The 17,306-nt window shown below is 46.6% G+C and overlaps 1 protein-coding gene across 2 annotated transcripts; it reads right to left on the bottom strand.

Moving 5' to 3' along the window:
• Nucleotides 1-666: 666 nt before the first annotated feature.
• On the bottom strand, nucleotides 667-8,406 carry LOC115115065 (annexin A2-A). Of its 2 annotated transcripts, none has more exons than XM_029643532.2 (13): nucleotides 8,319-8,406; nucleotides 7,408-7,465; nucleotides 7,122-7,215; nucleotides 6,340-6,434; nucleotides 6,046-6,159; nucleotides 5,715-5,805; nucleotides 4,584-4,663; nucleotides 4,067-4,126; nucleotides 3,777-3,870; nucleotides 2,023-2,118; nucleotides 1,814-1,872; nucleotides 1,377-1,499; nucleotides 667-1,004 (listed from the first exon to the last, which is right to left on the bottom strand). In XM_029643532.2, exons 2-13 carry the CDS (start codon nucleotides 7,453-7,455, stop codon nucleotides 945-947), a joined length of 1,014 nt encoding a protein of 337 aa, XP_029499392.1. In that variant the 5' UTR covers nucleotides 7,456-7,465; nucleotides 8,319-8,406; the 3' UTR covers nucleotides 667-944. The 2 variants fall into 2 exon arrangements, with proteins under 2 accessions (XP_029499392.1, XP_029499393.1); XM_029643533.2 differs by having other exon boundaries at nucleotides 8,323-8,370.
• Between the last annotated feature and the right edge of the window lie 8,900 nt (nucleotides 8,407-17,306).

Consider the following 17,306-nt stretch of genomic DNA (forward strand, 5'->3'; position numbering starts at 1 on the left):
TTAACTTGACCAGGCTTAGAGACAGTAATTAGCACTACACACAGCAGCAGCTTGTTTAGGATTGTGCTGCTGGAGGTTCCATTACCATTTTTTATTAAACTATTAGCACCAAACAAACACTATTTAAATAATTTCATATTATAAGCCTTTTCAGTGGAAACAAGACTAAATGACATCCTGTTTAGGTTAGTTTTGTAGAATGTGTTGACATCTTAATGCTCTGCTTATAACAGCTGAATTCAGAAGTCATTTGTTCTACAATGTTCAAGTTTAGAGCTTTGATATCCAGTAAAAGTGAAGTACAGTATTCAGTCGGAATATAGAATATTAATTATGGATTCAACATCTTCACCGTTAACCTTCCCTCCTTTTATTCAAAAGATAAGTGGATGAAAGCATGTCCGTTTCAGACCAGAGAAGAGTAGCTACTGAACTTCCTCTACCACCCTCTAGTGGTCACCTATAGTAACTGAATACGATTACAAGCTGACTTTTTCTTGCCCCTTGGAAAAATGAGTCAAGATGTGATATTGAAAATGACTTGGTAGAGCATGACGCTTGCAATGCCAGGGTTTCGGGTTCGAGTCGCATGGGGAGAACCAGTACTAAACTACTGTAAGTCGCTCTGGATAAAAAGAGTCTTCTAAATTAATAAAATATGTGAAGAACACTTTGCCAAAGTAACTTTATTACCAGTTAGGTTTGTTACAGGAAAACAGGTGGTTCAATATATTCATCTAATGAAATACTTCAGTAGAAAGATGCCATTAATATCCATATGATAACGTCCAATATTATGAGTAAACCTCTTATAACGTAGGAAGTTGTAGTCCAGTGGCTGCAAACTAATGCCTGGACATTGTAGTCTAGTAAGCAACCTTCCCAGCAGCGGACATAACGACCAGTACGCCGAAGGATTGCAGGTAAAGAAGTCCAGATGACGTTTAGTCGTCTCCTCCACACAGAGACAGCATGGCCTTCTGGTAATCCCCCTTAGTGTGCTCCTGGAGGAGAGAGAGGTACAGGGTCAGGTTAGGGACTGGCGGGGGTAGAGACAACAGACATGCGGTAAATCTCAATGGCATATTCTCATTCTCAAAACCCATTGGAGGAGAAGGTCAGAGGGGAGAGACCTCTGGCTTTTCTCCTCCAATGGGTTTGTAGAAGGAGAAAGAGGACATGAGGTGTATGCAACAGATCTTCCCATAGAGATATGAGGTGGTAGAGTAGGGTGGTGTTACTGACAGATCGTCTGGAACAGAGACTGTTAGTTTGGGGAGGTATTGATGTGGTATATTATTGTAGAGATGGTCTGGGACACTGTTAGTGTGGGGAGGTGCTAGGGTGTAGAGGTATATTGTTGTAGTGTTACTCACAGAGATGGTCTGGAACAGAGACTTGCCGGTCTGACTCTTGAACTCTGTTCTGATCTTCATGAGGTCGACTTCACAACGAGACACCATGATCCTCGTCACCACCTTCTCCTTCGCACTTTTACCCTGCAGATTAGAAATATACATCATATTATCACCACCTTCTCCATAGCCCCTTTACTCTGCACAGAGTAGTACCGGTACACAGGCTAGTAGTAGGAGTACCGGTACACAGGCTAGTAGTAGGAGTACCGGTACACAGGCTAGTAGTAGTAGGAGTACCAGTACTCTGCACAGTAAACAATCAGAATTTCTCAACACTACATGATGCAAAATGGTGTAAACTGACTGCAGTATTCCTTGTACTGTTTAAATCTTTTGCAAGTCCCCCAAATTAAAACTAGTCAAAGAACCAGGAATTTAGACGTTTATTCATTTACCTTCATGGCCTCTGCAAGTCTGCTGGCGAAGTACAGTGGTTTGTTCTCAAAACACTCAACTATAACAGAGAGACAGAGGAACTCAGAACCTGCTCATTAGTAAGGAACTCATCACCTGGCTATCCAGGCCTTAATTGAAAGGCAAACAAAACCCGTAGACACTCGGCACTCCGTAGAATGAGTTTGATTGGTTTAAAGTAATGACTCACCGAGTGTCAGGAAGGACTTCTCCAGGTCTCCTTTCACCTCCTTCCTGATGCTCTCCTGCATGTCATAGGGACTGTAGCTCTTATACCTGTCAAACACTGGAGCAGACAACACACGTTCAGACTGTCTTTTACCTGTCAAACACCTCGGGGCGACAGGGATCCTTTAACATCCACAGAAAATTAATATCAGCTCATGTAGCTGGTATAAAAGCTTATAGGCATGTCCCTTTCTGCAGGTGTCAGGCGTATACCATCATCAATAAAATACATTACTGTGTAGCAGTCTTCATCAATCTGGCCAAGGCTTGCGACTCCATCAATCACCACATTCTTATCGGCAGACTCAACAGCCTTGGTTTCTCAAATGACTGCCTCACCTGGTTCACCAACTACTTCTCAAACAGAGTTCAGTGTGTCAAATCGGAGGGCCTGTTGTCCAGACCTCTGGCAGTCTATGGGGGTACCACAGGGTTCAATTCTCGGGCCGAGTCGTGTATATATATATATATATATAATCTCAACGATGTCGCTCTTGCTGCTGGTGATTCTCTGATCCACCTCTACGCAGACGACACCATTCTGTATACATCTGGCCCTTCTTTGGACACTGTGCTAACAAACCTCCAAACGAGCTTCAATGCCATACAACTCTCTTTCTGTGGCCTTCAACTGCTCTTAAACGCTAGTAAAGCCAAACGCATGCTTTTCAACCAGTCGCTACCCGCCCGCCCGACGAGCATCACTACTCTGGACGGTTCTGACCTAAAATATGTGGACAACTACAAATACCTAGGTGTCTGGTTAGACTGTAAACTCTCCTTCCAAACTCACATTAAGCATCTCCAATCCAAAATTAAATCAGCTTCCTATTTCGCAACAAAGCAGCCTTCACTCACGCCGTCAAACATACCCTCGTAAAACTGACTATCCTACCGATCCTTGACTTCGGCGATGTCATTTACAAAATAGCTTCCAATACTCTACTCAGCAAATTGGATGCAGTCTATCACAGTGCCATCCATTTAGTTACCAAAGCCCCATATAGTACCCACCACTGTGACCTGTATGCTTTCGTTGGCTGGTCCCCACTACATATTCGTCGCCAGACCCACTGGCTCCAGGTCATCTATAAGTCTCTGCAAGGTAAAGCTCCGCCTTATCTCAGCTCACGATAACACCCACCCAGAGCATGCGCTCCAGCAGGTATATCTCACTGGTCATCCCCAAAGCCAACACCTCCTTCAGCTGCCTTTCCTTCCCGTTCTCTGCTGCCAGTGACTGAAACGAATTGCAAAAATCGCTGAAGCTGGAGACTTATATTTCCCTCACTAACTTTAAACATCAACTATCTGAGCAGCTAACCGATCGCTGCGGCTGTACATAGTCCATCTGTAAATAGCCCATCCAACTACCTACCTCATCCCCATATTGTTTTTGTTTACTTTTCTGCACACCAGTATCACTACTTACACACCATCTGCTCATCCATCACTCCAGTCTTAATCTGCTAAATTGTAATTACTTTGCTACTATGGCCTATTTATTGCCTTACCTCACGTCATTTGCACACACTGTATATAGACTTTTTCTACTGTATGTGTATTTATTCCATGTGTAACTGTTGTTTGTGTCGCACTGTTTTGCTTTATCTTGGCCAGGTCGCAGTTGTAAATGAGAACTTGTTCAACTGGCCTTCCTGGTTAAATAAAGGTGAAATAAAATAAATATGTGGTCTCTGTTAATCTGTCAGGTACCTTTCTGCAGGTGGGGAACACTCCTCTCTGACATGATAGAGATCCAGGTGGCCACATCGGTTCCTTTCCTCTTCACTCCAGCATCATACAGGGCCTGAATACCATATTATATAACACATCTATTAGATGGCCTTAAACATACAGGGCCTGTATGGTATCACTAGACACCATCATAAAACACTATTGTAGTGAACCTTACTCAGCTTTTCAAACTGGGATCATTCATGTATAGATCTGGTTGATGTATCCATGGTGACAGACTACTAGACAGGACAGTATATTGTTCTTACTCTGGCATCTTCGTCGATCTTCTCATAGTCCACCACACTGCAGGGTTCTGCCCTCTTGGCCTGTCAACGGATAAGATTAGAACAGGGTCAAAGATCAACTCAATAACAGACCAATTACATTATTATTCCCTGCACCAGGGATAGTTGGGGTTAGTTCGGGTCAGGGGTGGGGTTAGTTCGGGTCAGGGGTGGGGTTAGTTCGGGTCAGGGATGGAATTAAAGGTTATCCACCGGCCCGCCGGGCTAGTCGACTAATTTGTTCTAGACCTGGTCCAAAACCTGTGTCATGTGACATTGTAAAAGACAGTTTCTCTAGCCAGCAGGTTACTCCAGCACATTTTCTACTAGCCTGGTCTAAAAAGTACTAGCCGCAGGCCATCTTAGTTTTCATCCCATGTTAGGGTCGTACCTGCACCAGGGCTACTTAGGGTCGTACCTGCACCAGGGCTACTTAGGGTCGTACCTGCACCAGGGCTACTTAGGGTCGTACCTGCACCAGGGCTACTTAGGGTCGTACCTGCACCAGGGCCAGCAGCAGCTTGGCGAAGTCTCCCGAGGTGTCTCCAGCCACATCCTTCTCCAGATCCTTCTTGAACACTGAGGAGATCGAGCAGAGACATTCATACTACAAATGACAACATGATATATCCAGCCACAAGCCTAAAACTCCTACCGATCCTCGATTTCGGCGATGTCATCTACAAAATGGCTTCCAACACTCTACTCAGCAAACTGGATGCAGTCTATCATAGTGCCATCCGTTTTGTCACCAAAGCACCTTATACCACCCACCACTGCGACTTGTATGCTCTAGTCGGCTGGCCCTCGCTACATATTCGTCGCCAGACCCACTGGCTCCAGGTCATCTACAAGTCCATGCTAGGTAAAGCTCCGCCTTATCTCAGTTCACTGGTCACGATGGCAACACCCATCCGTAGCACACGCTCCAGCAGGTGTATCTCACTGATCATCCTAAAGCCAACACCTCATTTGGCCGCCTTCGTTCCAGTACTCTGCTGCCTGTGACTGGAATGAACTGCAAAAATCGCTGAAGTTGGAGACTTTATCTCCCTCACCAACTTCAAACATCAGCTATCCGAGCAGCTAACCGATCGCTGCAGCTGTACATAGTCTATTGGTAAATAGCCCACCCATTTCACCTACCTCATCCCCATACTGTTTTTATACTGTTTTTTTAAATTTTATTTATTTATTTATTTACTTTTCTGCTCTTTTGCACACCAATATCTCTACCTGTACATGACCATCTGATCTTTTATCACCCCAGTGTTAATCTGCAAAACTGTATTATTCGCCTACCTCCTCATGCCTTTTGCACACATTGTATATAGACTGCCCATTTTATTTCTACTGTGTTATTGACTTGTTAATTGCTTACTCCATGTGTAACTCTGTGTTGTCTGTTCACACTGCTATGCTTTATCTTGGCCAGGTCGCAGTTGCAAATGAGAACTTGTTCTCAACTAGCCTACCTGGTTAAATAAAGGTGAAATAAAAAAAAATAAAAAAAAAACTCCGTGGTCTAATGATGTAATGTTGTACAAGGTAGATAAACCTCCTGCTGAAGGCAGCTTTTAGACACAGTAAGATCATTTTATCTTATAAATGTATCTGTGGATTCACTCACGTTCCTTGTAGACAGTCTTAATCTCAGCCAGTTCTGAGGAGCTGCGAGAACAGACAATCTCTATCAGCACCTCCTCGTCCGTTCCTAGACCCTGCAGATACACAGGCATGTTGCATTACCGTAACATTGTACTATAAGGTTAGGATTATATTGTAAATGTCAGGTTCATCTCCAGTGACCTTTATCCCTCCCAACTGCACTGTAGACATACCAGGAGAGGGCAGTAGAGACCACTACACAGCTATCAGATTATAATAGAGTTAGTTACTGTAGACATACTACCAGGAGAGGGCAGTAGAGGTTTGGTTGATTGAAAGAGACTGCTCAGTACCTTAATGGATCCTTTGATCTCGGAGGCATCGTACTGAGTTGTACTCTTCATCAGACCTAAGATCACAGTCTCCAACGACCCAGATAGAGCCCCCTTCAGGGCAGTCACCAGATCCTACAGGAGACAAACACAGAGCATGCTACTTAGATTACAGGCCATGTTACAGTCAGAGTAACAGAACAGAAGAGACAACGCGCACAGGTGTCATGACAGTTCACGTGACACAACATCAGTGAAGGGTCATCTTATTGATTGAGCCAGTTGACCCTGATTGGTTGAGTTGTCCTCCTGTACCTTCTTGGCTCTCCTCTCATAAGCGAAAGCGATCTCTCTCCTCTGGCTGTAGGTCCTCTTGGTCAGAACATTGATGATGGTCGCTTCATCCACGCCTGAGGTGACATCCCAGACAAACATAACATTCAGGAATAAGTGGACATTGTTCTATATAACTAGACATTGTTCATTGAATTAAACCTGATCAGTAAATCTGAACGACGAGGAACTCTTTAGTGGTTAGGCATTAGTGATAGTGAACTGGCTATCTATTATACCAGTCTGGAGAGGGCTGACTGGTAACTGGTTGTATCTGCCAGTCTAGCGGGAACGAGCTCGTCTGGATGCAACTATGTCTGCCATTAGCTGATATTATGAGGCTGCTGCTACTACTGAGGAATTGCCTTGGGAACATTCCCAGTTCAGTCAGGAAGCTGACTCACAAATACCACAGACTGTTGCCACATGGATACCTTTTACCCAGCCAGAGCCTAGCCCAGCCAGAGCCTAGCCAGAGTCTAGCCCAGCCAGAGCCTAGCCCAGCCCAGCCAGAGCCTAGCCCAGCCAGAGCCCAGCCCAGCCAGAGTCTAGCCCAGCCAGAGCCTAGCCAGAGTCTAGCCCAGCCAGAGCCTAGCCAGAGTCTAGCCCAGCCAGAGCCTAGCCCAGCCCAGCCAGAGCCCAGCCAGAGCCTAACCCAGCCCAGCCCAGCCAGAGCCCAGCCAGAGCCTAACCCAGCCCAGCCAGAGCCTAACCCAGCCAGAGCAAACAGACGTATTATTCTTCAACTTATATGTCTCTCTTACCCTTCGTCTTGATAGCAGTCTCTATTCTGGCAGCATCTTTGTCTGGATCGAAGTCAATCGCAGGAACAACAGTTGGGTATTTGGACTCACAGGACTGTAATATATAATAGTTTATATTAATATAGTTTAATATTAGGGACGACAGTCAAGTATTTGGGCTCACAGAAGATTAAGAAAACAATAGAGTATTGGTCACTGTACAGTAGTGGAATACTAGTACAAAGCAGTAGTAGCACTGTAGTTTCATTTTCTACTGGAGTTTAACACCAACATTAATACTACTTACCCCCACATTAAGAGACAGTTGTCCTAGAAACTCAGATACCAGCGCCATGTTGACTGTCCTGTAGAGGGGTGAGAAGTGTTTTAGAGACAGTTCTCCTGCTGAGAACCGTGTAGTTCAATGTCCTGATCACCGTCACTGGGAGTTGGGTAACTCAGACCATCCAGAGATCTTATTGGTTCTCAGGTGATGATTACATTCTTCTAACTGCAGCGTCTCTCTGAACCAATCATCTCTGTCGATATCTAAGGCACCAAGTCCTCTGTTTATCAAAATGACTAACTAGATGTAACAGTCTGTCAACTATTATATGTCCAGCCTAGACACACCCTGAAGAAACATAGTTAGCACAGAGAACTAACCTTTACTACAACCTAAACGCTAATGACTTCTAAACCCCAACTACTACATCTTAACCCCTACAGCCTACACCCTAACCCCTACTACCACTACAGCCTACATGCTAACCCCTAACCACTACTACTACTACCACCCCTAACCCCTACTACACCCTAACCCCTATAACTAAACCCTAACCCCTACCGCTACACCCTAACCCCACACCCTAACTACCACACCCTAACCCATTTGGCAGACAACCAGCAGACACACCCTGGAGCTAGCAGCAGAGCCCTCTGTCTCAGAGAGGTAGTACGGCTGAATCACTGCCTTCTCAGGACTGTTTATACAGAGAAAAGACTGCATTCTGAACATGCATATATTTTACTGGACATGAAGATAATAGAAACAGATACAATGCATGACAACACCGAATCTAACTTGGGTTTTAGTCCCCTACAAGCAAAAACTCACAGAGCTCGTTTTGGGATGATAGAAATCCTTCCAAGAGCTAGATGAAGCCGATTGTTCAATACATTTATAGTAATGAATGTAAAAAGGAATTGTCAGTTTACCTGCCTGTGCTGAAGAGAGCTGTGGTGCTGTAGAATAGTCCTGGCTATGTGGCCTGGAATGGGTGTGGTGCTTAAATACCACAGGGAGGTTCTACATGAAGCTGTAGAACCTATAATACAGCTCTCTCCTTAGTCTCCACCCCATCCAGTCAGACCCACAACACAAACACATTTGTACTAGAGATATACACGTCTTAAGGTAGAACAGACAGCATTTTAACTACTTTATATGAAACAGACTAATCATAATATCAGTCAAAAAATATCAAATTCCCAGTTTATGTTACAAAATAAACTTTATAGGAAGTTAAAAAATTTTTTAAAAGAAGTTATATTTCACTCAAAACTAGAGTAAGGCATTACTGGTAGAATAGATGGATGCAGTTCAATGCATGATTAATATAATTCACCAATACATTCTTAGCAGTCCAAATATTGCTGTTAGGTTGTAAATCACAGCTGGCCTGGTACAATTTGCTGCCTCCATTCGGGATGCACTGTTTAAATGAACTCAATATTGTGGACAAAAACGGACCAATGTAACGAAGGCTGGGAATGTCAATACAATTAAACTAGCAAGGGAAATGATCTCAAGTCATCCATAGCATGGCTAACAGGCTAGTTTATGTATTTATTTAGCAAGCTGAAAACACGGAGCCCAACGTTAACGAGCTAACCGCTGGGAGGATGTCATTGGACGAGTGGATCAGTGTCCGCCTTTCCGTCCATATCGGTTTCCGGTGGCTACAACTACTGATGCAGGTGCCATTTGGTTAACAAACTAGCTATGCAGATCTTGAATATATGTCTTAGTTGTTAATTAAATGTATTTTGTATCGATTAAATGAGAGGGCAGGCAAGTCCCCATTCAGATGTCGAAACGTGGGTTAGCACCGATGAGATATATAAGCACTGTATTACCAACGTTATGTATTGGTCATTGAGAGGCGTTGAACCCACCGGTCCTTAGCGCTCTCTGGTAGGAGCAGTCCTCATATTAATGAATGGAATTCCGTTTCAAGTTATTGTTTCAAGGACCAAGTCATATGTATTTCATTATTTTCTTGTTGTAGTGGGCTCAGTAACATTAGTACTCTACAAAAAAAAAATACTTTCATTTAAAAGTATGTATTAATATGTGTCTAATAGAATAAAGGTGTCAAAAACGCAGTCCAGTTCATAGTGAATGATGGCAGGCCCTACTGTCTGGGAACAGTCCAGTTCATAGTGAATGATGGCAGGCCCTACTGTCTGGGAACAGTCCAGTTCATAGTGAATGATGACAGGCCCTACTGTCTGGGAACAGTCCAGTTCATAGTGAATGATGACAGACCCTACTGTCTGGGAACAGTCCAGTTCATAGTGAATGATGGCAGGCCCTACTGTCTGGGAACAGTCCAGTTCATAGTGAATGATGGCAGGCCCTACTGTCTGGGAACAGTCCAGTCCATAGTGAATGATGGCAGGCCCTACTGTCTGGGAACAGTTCATAGTGAATGATGACAGACCCTACTGTCTGGGAACAGTCCAGTTCATAGTGAATGATGGCAGGCCCTACTGTCTGGGAACAGTCCAGTTCATAGTGAATGATGGCAGGCCCTACTGTCTGGGAACAGTCCAGTCCATAGTGAATGATGGCAGGCCCTACTGTCTGGGAACAGTCCAGTTCATAGTGAATGATGGCAGGCCCTACTGTCTGGGAACAGTCCAGTTCATAGTGAATGATGACAGACCCTACTGTTCATAGTGAATGATGGCTGGGAACAGTCCAGTCCATAGTGAATGATGGCAGGCCCTACTGTCTGGGAACAGTCCAGTTCATAGTGAATGATGGCAGGCCCTACTGTCTGGGAACAGTCCAGTTCATAGTGAATGATGGCAGGCCCTACTGTCTGGGAACAGTCCAGTTCATAGTGAATGATGACAGGCCCTACTGTCTGGGAACAGTCCAGTTCATAGTGAATGATGGCAGGCCCTACTGTCTGGGAACAGTCCAGTTCATAGTGAATGATGGCAGGCCCTACTGTCTGGGAACAGTCCAGTTCATAGTGAATGATGGCAGGCCCTACTGTCTGGGAACAGTCCAGTTCATAGTGAATGATGGCAGGCCCTACTGTCTGGGAACAGTCCAGTTCATAGTGAATGATGACAGGCCCTACTGTCTGGGAACAGTCAGTTCATAGTGAATGATGGCAGACCCTACTGTCTGGGAACAGTCCAGTTCATAGTGAATGATGGCAGGCCCTACTGTCTGGGAACAGTCCAGTTCATAGTGAATGATGGCAGGCCCTACTGTCTGGGAACAGTCCAGTTCATAGTGAATGATGGCAGGCCCTACTGTCTGGGAACAGTCCAGTTCATAGTGAATGATGACAGGCCCTACTGTCTGGGAACAGTCCAGTTCATAGTGAATGATGGCAGGCCCTACTGTCTGGGAACAGTCCAGTTCATAGTGAATGATGGCAGGCCCTACTGTCTGGGAACAGTCCAGTTCATAGTGAATGATGGCAGGCCCTACTGTCTGGGAACAGTCCAGTTCATAGTGAATGATGGCAGGCCCTACTGTCTGGGAACAGTCCAGTTCATAGTGAATGATGGCAGGCCCTACTGTCTGGGAACAGTCCAGTTCATAGTGAATGATGGCAGGCCCTACTGTCTGGGAACAGTCCAGTTCATAGTGAATGATGGCAGGCCCTACTGTCTGGGAACAGTCCAGTTCATAGTGAATGATGACAGGCCCTACTGTCTGGGAACAGTCCAGTTCATAGTGAATGATGACAGACCCTACTGTCTGGAAACAGTCCAGTTCATAGTGAATGATGACAGACCCTACTGTCTGGGAACAGTCCAGTTCATAGTGAATGATGGCAGGCCCTACTATCTGGGAACAGTCCAGTTCATAGTGAATGATGGCAGGCCCTACTGTCTGGGAACAGTCCAGTTCATAGTGAATGATGACAGGCCCTACTGTCTGGGAACAGTCCAGTTCATAGTGAATGATGGCAGGCCCTACTGTCTGGGAACAGTCCAGTTCATAGTGAATGATGGCAGGCCCTACTGTCTGGGAACAGTCCAGTTCATAGTGAATGATGGCAGACCCTACTGTCTGGGAACAGTCCAGTTCATAGTGAATGATGACAGGCCCTACTGTCTGGGAACAGTTCAGTTCATAGTGAATGATGACAGACCCTACTGTCTGGAAACAGTCCAGTTCATAGTGAATGATGACAGACCCTACTGTCTGGGAACAGTCCAGTTCATAGTGAATGATGGCAGGCCCTACTGTCTGGGAACAGTCCAGTTCATAGTGAATGATGGCAGGCCCTACTGTCTGGGAACAGTCCAGTTCATAGTGAATGATGACAGGCCCTACTGTCTGGGAACAGTCCAGTTCATAGTGAATGATGACAGGCCCTACTGTCTGGGAACAGTCCAGTTCATAGTGAATGATGGCAGGCCCTACTGTCTGGGAACAGTCCAGTTCATAGTGAATGATGGCAGGCCCTACTGTCTGGGAACAGTCCAGTTCATAGTGAATGATGGCAGGCCCTACTGTCTGGGAACAGTCCAGTTCATAGTGAATGATGGCAGGCCCTACTGTCTGGGAACAGTCCAGTTCATAGTGAATGATGGCAGGCCCTACTGTCTGGGAACAGTCCAGTTCATAGTGAATGATGGCAGACCCTACTGTCTGGGAACAGTCCAGTTCATAGTGAATGATGGCAGGCCCTACTGTCTGGGAACAGTCCAGTTCATAGTGAATGATGGCAGACCCTACTGTCTGGGAACAGTCCAGTTCATAGTGAATGATGGCAGACCCTACTGTCTGGGAACAGTCCAGTTCATAGTGAATGATGACAGGCCCTACTGTCTGGGAACAGTTCAGTTCATAGTGAATGATGACAGACCCTACTGTCTGGAAACAGTCCAGTTCATAGTGAATGATGACAGACCCTACTGTCTGGGAACAGTCCAGTTCATAGTGAATGATGGCAGGCCCTACTGTCTGGGAACAGTCCAGTTCATAGTGAATGATGGCAGGCCCTACTGTCTGGGAACAGTCCAGTTCATAGTGAATGATGGCAGGCCCTACTGTCTGGGAACAGTCCAGTTCATAGTGAATGATGACAGGCCCTACTGTCTGGGAACAGTCCAGTTCATAGTGAATGATGGCAGGCCCTACTGTCTGGGAACAGTCCAGTTCATAGTGAATGATGGCAGGCCCTACTGCCTGGGAACAGTCAGTTCATAGTGAATGATGGCAGGCCCTACTGTCTGGGAACAGTCCAGTTCATAGTGAATGATGGCAGGCCCTACTGTCTGGGAACAGTCCAGTTCATAGTGAATGATGGCAGGCCCTACTGTCTGGGAACAGTCCAGTTCATAGTGAATGATGGCAGACCCTACTGTCTGGGAACAGTCCAGTTCATAGTGAATGATGGCAGGCCCTACTGTCTGGGAACAGTCCAGTTCATAGTGAATGATGGCAGGCCCTACTGTCTGGGAACAGTCCAGTTCATAGTGAATGATGGCAGACCCTACTGTCTGGGAACAGTCCAGTTCATAGTGAATGATGGCAGGCCCTACTGTCTGGGAACAGTCCAGTTCATAGTGAATGATGGCAGACCCTACTGTCTGGGAACAGTCCAGTTCATAGTGAATGATGGCAGGCCCTACTGTCTGGGAACAGTCCAGTTCATAGTGAATGATGGCAGACCCTACTGTCTGGGAACAGTCCAGTTCATAGTGAATGATGGCAGACCCTACTGTCTGGGAACAGTCCAGTTCATAGTGAATGATGACAGGCCCTACTGTCTGGGAACAGTTCAGTTCATAGTGAATGATGACAGACCCTACTGTCTGGAAACAGTCCAGTTCATAGTGAATGATGACAGACCCTACTGTCTGGGAACAGTCCAGTTCATAGTGAATGATGGCAGGCCCTACTGTCTGGGAACAGTCCAGTTCATAGTGAATGATGGCAGGCCCTACTGTCTGGGAACAGTCCAGTTCATAGTGAATGATGGCAGGCCCTACTGTCTGGGAACAGTCCAGTTCATAGTGAATGATGACAGGCCCTACTGTCTGGGAACAGTCCAGTTCATAGTGAATGATGGCAGGCCCTACTGTCTGGGAACAGTCCAGTTCATAGTGAATGATGGCAGGCCCTACTGCCTGGGAACAGTCCAGTTCATAGTGAATGATGGCAGGCCCTACTGTCTGGGAACAGTCCAGTTCATAGTGAATGATGGCAGGCCCTACTGTCTGGGAACAGTCCAGTTCATAGTGAATGATGGCAGGCCCTACTGTCTGGGAACAGTCCAGTTCATAGTGAATGATGGCAGACCCTACTGTCTGGGAACAGTCCAGTTCATAGTGAATGATGGCAGGCCCTACTGTCTGGGAACAGTCCAGTTCATAGTGAATGATGGCAGGCCCTACTGTCTGGGAACAGTCCAGTTCATAGTGAATGATGGCAGACCCTACTGTCTGGGAACAGTCCAGTTCATAGTGAATGATGGCAGACCCTACTGTCTGGGAACAGTCCAGATCAAAGTGAATGATGGCAGACCCTACTGTCTGGGAACAGTCCAGTTCATAGTGAATGATGGCAGACCCTACTGTCTGGGAACAGTCCAGTTCATAGTGAATGATGACAGGCCCTACTGTCTGGGAACAGTTCAGTTCATAGTGAATGATGACAGACCCTACTGTCTGGAAACAGTCCAGTTCATAGTGAATGATGACAGACCCTACTGTCTGGGAACAGTCCAGTTCATAGTGAATGATGGCAGGCCCTACTGTCTGGGAACAGTCCAGTTCATAGTGAATGATGGCAGGCCCTACTGTCTGGGAACAGTCCAGTTCATAGTGAATGATGACAGGCCCTACTGTCTGGGAACAGTCCAGTTCATAGTGAATGATGACAGGCCCTACTGTCTGGGAACAGTCCAGTTCATAGTGAATGATGGCAGGCCCTACTGTCTGGGAACAGTCCAGTTCATAGTGAATGATGGCAGGCCCTACTGTCTGGGAACAGTCCAGTTCATAGTGAATGATGGCAGGCCCTACTGTCTGGGAACAGTCCAGTTCATAGTGAATGATGGCAGGCCCTACTGTCTGGGAACAGTCCAGTTCATAGTGAATGATGGCAGGCCCTACTGTCTGGGAACAGTCCAGTTCATAGTGAATGATGGCAGACCCTACTGTCTGGGAACAGTCCAGTTCATAGTGAATGATGGCAGGCCCTACTGTCTGGGAACAGTCCAGTTCATAGTGAATGATGGCAGACCCTACTGTCTGGGAACAGTCCAGTTCATAGTGAATGATGGCAGACCCTACTGTCTGGGAACAGTCCAGTTCATAGTGAATGATGACAGGCCCTACTGTCTGGGAACAGTTCAGTTCATAGTGAATGATGACAGACCCTACTGTCTGGAAACAGTCCAGTTCATAGTGAATGATGACAGACCCTACTGTCTGGGAACAGTCCAGTTCATAGTGAATGATGGCAGGCCCTACTGTCTGGGAACAGTCCAGTTCATAGTGAATGATGGCAGGCCCTACTGTCTGGGAACAGTCCAGTTCATAGTGAATGATGGCAGGCCCTACTGTCTGGGAACAGTCCAGTTCATAGTGAATGATGACAGGCCCTACTGTCTGGGAACAGTCCAGTTCATAGTGAATGATGGCAGGCCCTACTGTCTGGGAACAGTCCAGTTCATAGTGAATGATGGCAGGCCCTACTGTCTGGGAACAGTCCAGTTCATAGTGAATGATGGCAGGCCCTACTGTCTGGGAACAGTCCAGTTCATAGTGAATGATGGCAGGCCCTACTGTCTGGGAACAGTCCAGTTCATAGTGAATGATGGCAGGCCCTACTGTCTGGGAACAGTCAGTTCATAGTGAATGATGGCAGACCCTACTGTCTGGGAACAGTCCAGTTCATAGTGAATGATGGCAGGCCCTACTGTCTGGGAACAGTCCAGTTCATAGTGAATGATGGCAGGCCCTACTGTCTGGGAACAGTCCAGTTCATAGTGAATGATGGCAGACCCTACTGTCTGGGAACAGTCCAGTTCATAGTGAATGATGGCAGACCCTACTGTCTGGGAACAGTCCAGATCAAAGTGAATGATGGCAGACCCTACTGTCTGGGAACAGTCCAGTTCATAGTGAATGATGGCAGGCCCTACTGTCTGGGAACAGTCCAGTTCATAGTGAATGATGGCAGGCCCTACTGTCTGGGAACAGTCCAGTTCATAGTGAATGATGGCAGGCCCTACTGTCTGGGAACAGTCCAGTTCATAGTGAATGATGGCAGGCCCTACTGTCTGGGAACAGTCCAGTTCATAGTGAATGATGACAGGCCCTACTGTCTGGGAACAGTCCAGTTCAAAGTGAATGATGGCAGGCCCTACTGTCTGGGAACAGTCCAGTTCATAGTGAATGATGACAGGCCCTACTGTCTGGGAACAGTCCAGTTCATAGTGAATGATGGCAGGCCCTACTGTCTGGGAACAGTCCAGTTCATAGTGAACGATGGCAGGCCCTACTGTCTGGGAACAGTCCAGTTCATAGTGAACGATGACAGGCCCTACTGTCTGGGAACAGTCCAGTTCATAGTGAATGATGGCAGGCCCTACTGTCTGGGAACAGTCCAGTTCATAGTGAATGATGGCAGGCCCTACTGTCTGGGAACAGTCCAGTTCATAGTGAATGATGGCAGGCCCTACTGTCTGGGAACAGTCCAGTTCATAGTGAATGATGGCAGACCCTACTGTCTGGGAACAGTCCAGTTCATAGTGAATGATGGCAGACCCTACTGTCTGGGAACAGTCCAGTTCATAGTGAATGATGACAGACCCTACTGTCTGGGAACAGTTCAGTTCATAGTGAATGATGACAGACCCTACTGTCTGGAAACAGTCCAGTTCATAGTGAATGATGACAGACCCTACTGTCTGGGAACAGTCCAGTTCATAGTGAATGATGGCAGGCCCTACTGTCTGGGAACAGTCCAGTTCATAGTGAATGATGGCAGGCCCTACTGTCTGGGAACAGTCCAGTTCATAGTGAATGATGGCAGGCCCTACTGTCTGGGAACAGTCCAGTTCATAGTGAATGATGACAGGCCCTACTGTCTGGGAACAGTCCAGTTCATAGTGAATGATGGCAGGCCCTACTGTCTGGGAACAGTCCAGTTCATAGTGAATGATGGCAGGCCCTACTGTCTGGGAACAGTCCAGTTCATAGTGAATGATGGCAGGCCCTACTGTCTGGGAACAGTCCAGTTCATAGTGAATGATGGCAGGCCCTACTGTCTGGGAACAGTCCAGTTCATAGTGAATGATGGCAGGCCCTACTGTCTGGGAACAGTCCAGTTCATAGTGAATGATGGCAGGCCCTACTGTCTGGGAACAGTCCAGTTCATAGTGAACGATGACAGACCCTACTGTCTGGGAACAGTCCAGTTCATAGTGAATGATGGCAGGCCCTACTGTCTGGGAACAGTCCAGTTCATAGTGAACGATGACAGACCCTACTGTCTGGGAACAGTCCAGTTCATAGTGAATGATGGCAGGCCCTACTGTCTGGGAACAGTCCAGTTCATAGTGAATGATGGCAGGCCCTACTGTCTGGGAACAGTCCAGTTCATAGTGAATGATGGCAGGCCCTACTGTCTGGGAACAGTCCAGTTCATAGTGAATGATGGCAGGCCCTACTGTCTGGGAACAGTCCAGTTCATAGTGAATGATGGCAGGCCCTACTGTCTGGGAACAGTCCAGTTCATAGTGAATGATGACAGGCCCTACTGTCTGGGAACAGTCCAGTTCATAGTGAATGATGACAGGCCCTACTGTCTGGGAACAGTCCAGTTCATAGTGAATGATGGCAGGCCCTACTGTCTGGGAACAGTCCAGTTCATAGTGAATGATGGCAGGCCCTACTGTCTGGGAACAGTCCAGTTCATAGTGAATGATGGCA

The sequence above is a fragment of the Oncorhynchus nerka genome, linkage group LG9a (assembly GCF_034236695.1).
Source record: "Oncorhynchus nerka isolate Pitt River linkage group LG9a, Oner_Uvic_2.0, whole genome shotgun sequence".
NCBI lineage: Eukaryota > Metazoa > Chordata > Actinopteri > Salmoniformes > Salmonidae > Oncorhynchus > Oncorhynchus nerka.